The 11,237-nt window shown below is 43.1% G+C and overlaps 2 protein-coding genes across 2 annotated transcripts; one reads left to right on the top strand and one right to left on the bottom strand.

Annotated features, from left to right (window-relative positions):
* Positions 1-365: 365 nt before the first annotated feature.
* Positions 366-1,087, bottom strand: SARC_00143 (hypothetical protein). Its single transcript, XM_014306198.1, has one exon. The coding sequence runs from the start codon at positions 898-900 to the stop codon at positions 370-372; it is 531 nt and encodes a 176-aa protein (XP_014161673.1). The 5' UTR covers positions 901-1,087; the 3' UTR covers positions 366-369.
* A 542-nt stretch (positions 1,088-1,629) lies between these two features.
* SARC_00142 (hypothetical protein) lies at positions 1,630-10,838 on the top strand. Its single transcript, XM_014306197.1, has 8 exons — positions 1,630-2,314; positions 4,000-4,182; positions 4,829-4,972; positions 5,996-6,130; positions 7,526-7,616; positions 7,965-8,967; positions 9,774-9,976; positions 10,186-10,838. Exons 1-8 carry the CDS (start codon positions 1,725-1,727, stop codon positions 10,282-10,284), a joined length of 2,448 nt encoding a protein of 815 aa, XP_014161672.1. The 5' UTR covers positions 1,630-1,724; the 3' UTR covers positions 10,285-10,838.
* Positions 10,839-11,237: the final 399 nt, after the last annotated feature.

Here is an 11,237-nt window from a genome sequence, read left to right as displayed (position 1 = left end):
ATATATATATATATATGTGTGTGTGTGTGTGTGTGTGTAGATATATGTCTATCTATCTATATATATATATATATATATATATATATATATATATATATATATATTACTTGTATATCAATAAAAACATAGATATGATGTATTCGCATACGTGGACGGGTGCATATGCAGGAACTGGCATTTGACATATAATGTAATAGAAAAAGAGTTGTTTTCTGATATGTACAGTCGAATTAAGAATGCGCTCGATTTACGATATTCTTCACGCATAAAGTGATCAAGTAGTACATGCATACATACTACACATCTATACATTGAGTCAACACATCCACACTAACTATGCAGGAAAAGTTCAATCAACTGCCAATACACTTACGATTTCGGATAGTATCGCTCCCACGTTTTGCCGGCCCCAGCTGGTTTGACTGTGTTGTAAACAAATTTCTCTTTCTTTGCCTCAGCCCCGCCTACTTTGTCCGTACTATGTCCTGAGTATGTCTTCGACGTGTTACTCCCAAACCTTGTTGGTTTCCTAGGCCTCATACCTCCTGTACCTATTCTATTTTTAGCATCGCTCCCTCTATTAGACCTACCCTGTGTCTTATGTGCAGGGTTATTCGTCTGGTCGTATAGTACACTCTTAGGCTTGGCAGCATTCAATGCTACCTGTGTGTGAAACCCTCTGGCGCGTGACGATGTACATGTACTTGTCCCCCTAGATAAGCTATCGCATACAGACGTCTGTAGGCTACTACAAGTAGATGATGTGATGTATTGTGCTCGTGTTGCTTTATTATAGACTTGGTTCACTATAGCGTGAGTGTGAGCGGATGGTCGCTGTGTTATTTTGATAAACCCGAGAGCCACTCTACAGTGAGTACTGCACTTCGGTAACCTCATCATAATGCACCAAGCTGTAGATCCAACTATATATTGCCTATAAAGACCTGTTTAGATGTATACCTGTGTGAGGTTGTAATACTGGTACGGATATATGTATGCCCTTATACAGCAAGAGTGCGTACTATCCTATACCAAGACGATGTCTACATACGCTAACGTACTTCCAATAGTATGTGTAGCAACGTCCTACATACACACATATGTAAACATCTGTGACTGATGTATAATTTTACATATGTAATTCATAAATTGATGACAATGCTCGACGCGTGGTTTCGAAGGCTTCCCTGTGGCCTGTGAGGCTGTGCCCAACTCTGCCCACGTCTTTGGAGTTTATGACAAATCGACATTGGCCTTTGACATTTGATATGTGACACTTGACATTTGACAGCTGTGACAGCAAGTGAATACCGGTGCACCGTAGCCAACTGATTACACATATCTCTCTACATATAAGTATGCGTGTACACGTATTTCGTTACACTGTGTGCGACGATTAAACCCATTTCGTTACCCCTTGATAGAAACAAGCACAGTTATGATCATTGTAACGCCGAAATAGTGTCTCAATTGCTTGAAAAATGTCGATTCAGTATGAGTGTACAACATACGCCCGCATACTGATCATACTTAAAGCAACTACTTTCTGTACCTAAAACTGTACAATACTTGTGTTGGATACGTATTTGAAATTTTTAAAAATTTATCATACTGAATGTAAAGTTTAGGGCTGCTTATAAAGCATCGTTCGTGTTGGATAGGTACAAAGAGACTCTATATAAAGGTCGAGATACATAGCCTGTTCAATCGACGTGACCCGACGTATGGATAATTCAGTATCACACGAAAGTGCGCCTAACACAGCACATACCGACACTATGAGAGATCCAAACAGTAGCAAGGACGTGCACGCATCTCAAAACAGTCAAGACGATACGTCTGTTAAGCTGAAGAGTGTACACACCGCCAAAATTCTCTCAACTAAAGGTGATGACATAGGCTCGCAATTGAAAACAAGTGACGACTCACATGCCGATGCGAATGTAGAAAAAACTAAACTCACTATCAATGCATCCAACGGTCACAATACTATAAACGGTATCATTGGGGATAAATATAAGTATGTGTGTATGCTAATTATATTGCGAGGTTTACAGGCCTGGAGTCTGAGCACCGCCTTTGCGCCTGACGAGTGGTATCAGGCACTGGAGATAGCACATGTCATTGTGTACGGTAGAGGCTACCTCACATGGGAATGGATTTCGCATATAAGAGGGTTTGCACATCCGTATATGTATGTGCCTGTATTCTACACCCTCAAGTTGCTGCGTATAGATACGCCCAGTATGCTGGTGGTGATACCGCGAGTGCTGCAGGGGATGCTGGAGGGTGTGTGTGAGCTGGCTCTGTATAGGTATTTAGTTAGGTGTGTTAAATATACATGTATGAAATAATACAATACGTGCATGCATGCGTTATAAATTAAACTGTATATAGTTCTAGACATGAGCCTACTATGTGTAGATATGTACTATCGTATACGTCGGCTGTAGGGGATGCTGGAGTCTGTGAGAGAGCTAACTCTGTATAGATATGAATTATGTGTGGTTAATGCACAAGCAAGAGTTGATATCCTGTGCACATACATGGGATCTGAGCTTAGATTAGGATGATGTTTGGAAGCTGTCTTTGTATAGGTGTCCGATGATGTCTGCAATAGTATATATAAGGAATAATACGCCATACTTACACTTGCCTTGCGTTTTATCTGGCAGATAGTGCTGAGTATGAGCGTGCTATGTGTAGATAAGTAGTATCGTATATGTGTGCTAGTGAGGATATCAAGTGGTGAGTGAGCGCTGGCAAAGTATAGGTTTTTATGATGTGTGGTTAGTGTACATATAAGGATTGATACACTATACGCACACGTATGTTTTTTTATGTTTTTTTTAAGTTTGGATCCGCGTGTTCTTTTAGGCTAAATAGAAGCATCACAGTTTTTCGGTGACGTTTAACACCCACTCTCTGCTTCCGGTTGCTCTGACAAACAATTTGCAATTCAGAACTCAAACTGTATGTGCGTGAGAGTGTACGTATGTTTGTGCGTGAGTGTACGTATGTATGTATGCTTACATGCACATGACAGGATTGAGTCCAAGCTTCTGAGTGTATGAGTGTATATATGCTATGAAACGAACGATTCGCATTGGAGGTTAGCAACAATTACTACGTTTTGGATCGTCATTCCTCATACAAATGTGAGTGCTCTATCCGTGAGCGTGACTGCAAGATACAACACACCTCAGTGTGTCACCACTACCACTTATTCGAAGTCACAGACTTGTTGCGAGGCTATTTCTTCATGTATGTGAGTACTGTCGATTGGTTGTGCGTTTGCGGGGTGGCGGTTGTCTGCAAATGCACGTACCTACATGCTGAGCAAGTAGTGCCATTCAGAGTCAGAGTCCACTGGATCACCCTGTGGCATGGCTTGTTAGTTGGCTATTCAACCCCAATAATAGCAGTTAACTTTTTGCGCACGAGTTGCTTCGATCCACGTGATGGGAGTACCTGTTGTCTATGAGTCTCCCATCGCTCCCCGTGAAGACACTTAACTCGTCCGAAAAGTTCAACCATCTGCATATCAGTTGTGTCAAGTGCATGGCCCACGTGCTTGGAGACCACACGAATCGCTTTGTGCAGTTGCAGTACATTGAACACACAGTCCATTACAAATAAACCACTTGTCCGTAGGGATACTCGCCTGTGTAGGATAGATGTTGATACGTCTGTGATGGCTCGTGGAGGCGTTGCACGTGCAAGCTTTTCGTGGAGTGTAGATGGTTGCTGGTTATTGTATTCAGGCTATAGTATAGAACATACCGCCTCAATATTAGGTACAGAACTTCCAATCAGACGTAGTACTGTCAGAATGTACTCTCAAGTGCATCATTGATATATAAGGGTGCTCACGTGCGTGCCAACACATACACTATCTATATATCTGATCGTATACATTACACCAAACATATCATTTGCACACACACACATATCTTTTTCAGTATACGTAATCGTATTCATTCATGTACTTGCTTGCAGGCTGGCGTATCGTACGTTTGGGCGTGAGGCTGCGCGGATGACGCTGTTCTGCTCACTGCTGAGCTGGTCTATGTGGTACCTGAGCGGTCGCACGCTGTCGAACTCTGTGGAGATGATCTTCACAACCGTGGCACTCGATCTCTGGCATTGGCCTGGCATTGATGTGAAGCCAGATGATAGGCGGTAGGATGTATGCGTGCGTCTGTGTGTTGGTATGTGTGTCGGGGGCTGTGGGTGGGGGGGGGGGGGGGGTAGGTGTGTATTGGCTTGTGCATGAAGGTGGATAGGTAGCCACCCGAGAGGAACCGTATGTGCTCTACTGGGAAACACCTACAATCGCCTATATCTGCTATGTTGCTTTTGCCTGGGCGTTTCTGTAGGACTTACGTTACAAGGAAATAGTAACTTATTTGCACATACATATAGTGGTCATAGCCCACAATGTAGCTGTACTTTGACATAGTGTTGCTGGTATATACACATACACAACCATGCATTCTTTCCCACCTTCACATATTGTTTACTATTTTTCAGTGCAGCTAGCTTGTAGACACACATCCAGACATAGTATCCATACAAAGTATCCAGACAGCGTATCCCTACATAGTATACATACAAAGTATCCATACAAAGTATACGTACATAGTGTCTCTGTATAGTATGCCTACATCGTATCCATACATAGTGTCCCTACATATTATCCCTACATAGTATCCCTACATGGTATCCAGACATAGTGTCCCTGTATAGTATCGCTACATAGTACATAGTATCCATACATAGTATCCCTACATAATACCCTACTTCTCCGGTAATCACTCTCACACAGTTCCTTTAAAGGCGCGCTCTTTTGGGCGGCCTGTTCGTGCGTGGTGAGACCGACCAGTGCATTACTATGGGCTGCCCTGGGGCTCTATCAGCTGTGGTACACCGACCATCGGCTTGCGCTCCTAGGCGATGTTCTTTGCATTGGGTATGTGTGTGGCCGATTGGCAATGTCAATACAATACCGGGTCTCTGTTTTACCGGAATAGCTAGTGATGTGGTTTTAATAGTAGAATTGCCGAATAACTATCCTGGGTATTTTGGTATAGCCGTTCTAGTACAACATCGTTTCTCGAGTCGCTGTTTGTGGGGCATGAGTGTGTCTGTCAGCTATAAGTCTATCCGCGTTGATGTGTGCAAGAGTGTACGAGCGCATCAGCTTCAGCGTACGTGGTATCGACTTGTTCTATTGATTGGCATTGTGCCCTGCAGGGGTGTGATAGCTACCTACTCTCTTACATATGTGTTGTGTGTGTGTACAGACGGTAGGGGGCTTATACAGATTGGTCAATATCTAAGCAGTTGTGCTGTAGCCGACATGGATTGACCGTTCGTTTGTGACGCTGCACTCATCGGGTAGGGTCTGCTGCTGAATATATACAACGTGCCTTGCACGGATAGTACTCACAATATTTGCTTCAAATGCCTCTCACGCAGGTTTTAAGTATCATATGATCACGCGTAGTAGACTTTTCACTCCGACCCCTACTATTTGAAACGTGATCATATAATGAGTAAGGGTTGACCTAAGACAAATGGCAAAAAGTCCTTTCCAGTAGTGTATTCCACATTCTCTGCGGTCCGATATTCTTATAGTCAAGCGCGGCTGTCCTGCCATATTTAGCCAGAACTAACGCATACTACACTTCGACACGGCACAGGCGTCGATAATATAAAGTCTCGTAGATATGCACATACGCTCTCACGCATCAGCATACACCCAAGAATATACCTCAAACATAAAGTCGTTATGTTGCCGCATAACTCTCAAATACACATCCCTTTGGGCCACTTGTCCACTCCAACCTCACTCTCTTAGCAGACACGGCAATGTGTGGCACAGCATGCAGCATTATAGGTCAAACAACCCCGACTTTTTCAGTCTCTTTCAATCGGATACTTCAACAGCGATATACAAACGATTTACCATTGTTTTCTCCTACGCTTCCAGCGTTCCTATTTTCACGCTCTCCGTGGGCCTAGATTCCTACATGTACGGCCAGTTGGTGATTGTGCCGTGGGAGTTCGTCAAAGAAAACGTTTTGAATGGTGTGGCTGGCTTCTACGGGACCAATCAGAGCCATTGGTAGGTCTACTTCTATATAAGCTTTATATTGGTATGTCTAAATATGTAACAGCTTTGTATTGGTGGGTCTAATTCTACATAATATCAATTGAAATGTCTGATTTTGTATTAGCTCTGTATTGGTATCTAATTCTATATAGGATTTGTATTGGAATGTCTAATTATGTATTAACTTTGTATTGGTAGGTCTAATTCTATATAGGCTTTGTATTGGAATGACTAATTATGCATTAGCTTTGTATTGGTAGGTCTAATTCTATATAGGCTTTGTCTTGGGATGTCTAATCCTATATAAGCTTTGTATTGGTATGTCTAGTTCTATAGAAGCTTTGTATTGGGATGTCTAATTCTAATAAGTATTGTCTTGGTACTTTAAATTCTATATAAGCTTTGTATTGCTATGTTCATTTCTATATAAACTTTGTATTGGTGCGTCTAAAACTACATAAGAATTGTATTGAAATGTCTTTTCCTATATAAGCTTTGTATTGTTATGTCTAATTCTATATAAGCTTTGTGTTGGTCTGGATATAGGTCTGGTGTGTGCACAATATACACAGAATCGATATCATGTCTTCGGTAGCTATTGATTGATTATAATTTGCTTACGTTTAGTTTGATACGCAAGTCGCACCTCTATTTGGTCGCTGGTCTGGTTTTGTCCCGTTTTCTGTTTATTATAACGTAGTCATTCGTAGCTTGTTAAGTTCGTGTGTGGGAATCTTTATTTGCTGCTCTACGGATGTAGTGCTTGTATCCACCTACGCACACACTTGTGAAGCGGTACATCTTAATTCTAATTTTGATGACCCCAGGGTTTTATAAACCTGCATTGCTCATGCCCATATATGTGAATCTTACGTACTTGTGACAGAATGAGCATACATATATGCGTCCTGACTTGGCACAATATCGGTTGGGTGTTTTAGAATATTTAAAAGTACTAACATGTACTTAAATCAGTAAAGTGCTTGTTTTCTGGTGAATGGGCATAGTTTAGTAATGACTAAATACGCTTGCGTAGCGGGGAGGTGGATGTTTCTCATACCAACGTCTTGAAAAGCAAGTGTGAAGCAAATTGAACGCCGTTTTGCATGCCAATATACCCGGTGAGAGAACATCGCGAATTAAAATTATCGCTAGTACAAGCGGATAGGGTGACAGACTAAAGTTACCCTTTAAGGTTATGTATAGCTAGTCTATGACCTTGAGTTTGCTTGCTGACCTGCATGTTGTCTGGGGGTGTACTCTGCCGATCTTTGCGATAAGCAGCATCACCGAATGTCCCGCTATACTTTACCATGTCTACCTGGGGACCATGAACCCTGTACGGTGTGAAATCAGCTGAGCTCACAGTAGTTTAACAGTCCGTTTTTCATGTATATTCATTCTCAGGTACCTATCGTCTGCCATGCCCACTCTTCTGGCCGCCTATCTGCCCCTGTTCGTCTTAGGAGCTTGGTCGGCTTGGACGACACATCGAAGGGTATGTATGTGAGGCTTCGTCTCATGTTTTAGCACTCTTGTTTGTAGTATGTTCCATCCCGATGACATGAGGAGCACTTATGTGAGTACGTAAGGGTACATCACTTTTAGAATAGTCTTCGTGTTTAGATCGGTCTGCTGGACACGGGCGAGTTTTAGTCGTTGCAGCTGTCGAATGTCATCCCGAGTCTGTCGTTAACCGAATAAACTCAACCATGCATATACTGCGTATAATATTACTGACTTTTCAATGTATATCAAAGCACCAATAACATGAGCATTCTCAGTCTATGCTGAGCCAGGTGTATAAACATACTATGAATCATATACACGACCATATACACGACAGGGTCCACTTCTCTGTATAGCGTGGGTGGTGCTGGTGCATAGTCTCCTGGAGCACAAGGAGTTCCGCTTTATAGTCCCAATGTTGCCGCTGATGCATATGCACTGTGGCGTGGGTCTACAGACTATACGCGAGTACCTCTTGCCACCAGCAATCACCGCCACGGTGACATATTCTGCAACAGAGACAAGTGCACGCGATGCCACAGCCACGGGTGGTACAAGCAACGCAAAGGAGGTTGCTTTGCGAAGGCTTGTGCAGAGTGAACACACACGGGTACACACATACGAAAAACCAGCTCAAGCAACGCCAGACTCGAAGCGGCTGAGTAGGGGAGCTAAGGCCAGGAATGTCAGACTCTACCAGTGTTTATATTGGGCCCTGGTGGTTACTATGGCAACCAGTCAACTTCTCGCAGGGTTATACTTTACACAGGTGCATCAGAGGGGCACTGTTGATGTACTCACTACTCTCAGAACGGAGTTTGAGGCGTGGGGAGCAAAGCAGAGTGGCACGTACGCACAGTCAAGTGGTGAACCTCAAACGCTCTATGCCACATGTGAGAGTGCTCGAACAAGCCATTACGGCGGTGATGAACAATTGGTGGACACGGGCGAGGGTGTGTGCGCGGGTGCTTTGGATTCAGCTGATGTGGTGCGTGATGTAGAGGAGAGCGCGGGAGCTACTCGGGATAGAAGGCACGAGAAGAGTGCGTATGCGTGTGATCGGGCACACGTGCGCATACACGTGTGGGCTCCCTGCCATTCTACACCCTACTTCAGTCATATGCACTACGACGCTGCGATGCGTTTTTTGACATGCCCACCATACACTGCGTTTGTGGATATGACCGCCGCGGCGAACTTGAAGACAGATACGGGTAGTAGAGATGGTTTCATATCTGAGAAAACCAAGTCCATTACTGCTGAAAACTATGTGGATGAGGCAGACAGATTTTACGCTGACCCGGTAGCCTTCATCGAGGAACACTATGGCCCACGACATGGTATGCGTTAGCTACTACTGGCGTGCAATGTAGACGTTTAGTGAGTGTGCTCTACGCTTTCTTGGATGGACACAGCAAAATTGATGAAAGTTAGCAATAGCACCTCCGTATATCTGTTCCTGCACATGTTTCGCCAGATTTGTGTGTGACCAGCATCGTTTAGTGACGTATAGATTCGATTCGTTTTTAAGGCAATGCATATACTGATCACAATGATTATGGGAGACACAGCTAGATAGATATAGATTCGATTCATTCTAAGGCAATGCATACACTGATCACAATGATTATGGGAGACACAGATAGATAGACGTTGACACATTGACACTTGTTTGTGGTCCCCCGTGTGGCCCTTGTCTTATGAAGTTAAAAAGTCGCAGTCGTGAAGTTTGATTGAGCTATTGTACTGGCACTGTCTCGGTCTCCTATCGGTTGTGTATGTCCATGTGTACTTATGCATGCAACTATCACTCACCGACATTTACTGTTATGTTTTTGCGGTGAATATTGAAGAAGATTCTGTTTCACATCAAATAATTAGAATGCTGCTGCTGAACTGTCTCGTACGAAGGCTTCCATTGGTAACTACAGAAGCACATAACTATATAATAAGTGATACGACCGGGCACGACGCCGCCCACATGAGCAATAAGGTTGACAGATTCTCTTCAAATTTCTCATGCATTATAACACAGTATCATCTGTTAAGCAGGCATATCAGCCACTACATCTGGCATGCACATACATCCATATTGTTAGTTAACTACTAGCTACGAATGAAATATCAATATTGCTCTTTCGTACAGGCAAACTTGATCTATATAATCTTGAGATCAAATGCAATGATCAGGGCAGGAACATGACAATAGATCGTGCCCACTCGACCGATTTTGCCCATGTGTGTCTTGCTGAGCCAGACATGTGGGGTGGGTGGCCCACTCACATTGTCATGTTCGACGCCCTGTTGCCGCAAGTGGCGAAAGTACTAGAAGCTCAGGACTACGAACTGGTAAGAGAGATGCGTACGAAACTATGCCGCACAGAAACGTATATATACGCTTATACCGCTAGCGCATATGACTTTGATTCTATGTGAGGTGTAAGATCTACCTACTATTGGCCAACAAGGACCTTTGCCTCACTACCTATCAGTTTGTAAGGACTGCTCACCAAATGCATGAACTGAACAAACCCATTTGCAATATTATGTTTTTACAGGCACACAGCCTATTTCATACGCACATACCGGACGGGCGAGTAGGAGAGCAAGTGCTGATATTCCGAAAGACCTCTCTTCGTCATTGCCTAGACACATGACTGATTTGGGCCTCAAACATGCTTGATATACAGCACATACTACGATATATCTTGAGTTTTAATCTACGGGCTTATCGAATGGAGGGCACAGCTAATGTGGCTGTTAATACAGTTAACACATTATGCAAAGTAGCCATATGCACAGCATTGCGAAATATACATATGTATTTCCTGATTTTTTTTTAATTCTTTCGGCCCAAGTCTACAAAACTACTAGTCATCGACTACAGAGATGTTTGACTTCGTCGAACCTAGGCTGTACGCCAAACACCCCTGGCAAAAATTTCCTCATTGAGTGTATACTCACATTCATACACAAAACAATGAAAGACTTACACATAGGGCCGGAAGCATTCTTCTGTTTGATGTCGTATGGAATTCGGTCCAGATATAAAATCACACAGCGCAAGTGAACGAGAAATTTTTTCCTCTCTACATAATTGCACTTTTATATCGATGAAAATAATAAATAGGCGCTGAACAACATATTCAGTTTTCGGGAGTGCTGACAAGCGGATATCATTCATCGTGCGGGTTCCGGTGTTGGAGGTGGTTTTATCAAATAAAGCTTGTGTATAATTTTCTTGCATATGTTACTTTCCGTGTTTGTGCCACGAAGTTAGATTCGTAACCAAATGAGAAGATATAGTGTCGGCCTGTTGATGACGTGTAATCTAATTGCGAAGCGGATAAGGACAGCAAGAAAAGATACCAGAATTTTTTCTGTGGCCAATTCGCCGCTTCCCGCATATATTGTAGAAAAGTGCGACGTTCGATTTTTGGGGGATGTTCCACCTCCCTAGCCTCTAAAATATGCCAACGATAACGACCTGAACCATGAGGCGCTCGCCACTTACACATTGCCGTGATGCGACTCGTCTGAGGACATGTTGCATTTAGTGTGTTCCCAAAATATTCTAAATGTTCTGTCTGCTATGAAAATTATGTATTCG

The sequence above is a fragment of the Sphaeroforma arctica genome (genome assembly GCF_001186125.1).
Source record: "Sphaeroforma arctica JP610 unplaced genomic scaffold supercont1.3, whole genome shotgun sequence".
Taxonomy (NCBI): domain Eukaryota; class Ichthyosporea; order Ichthyophonida; genus Sphaeroforma; species Sphaeroforma arctica.
Note: the sequence above shows the minus strand (reverse complement) of the source record. Positions and strands in the feature narration are given on the sequence as shown.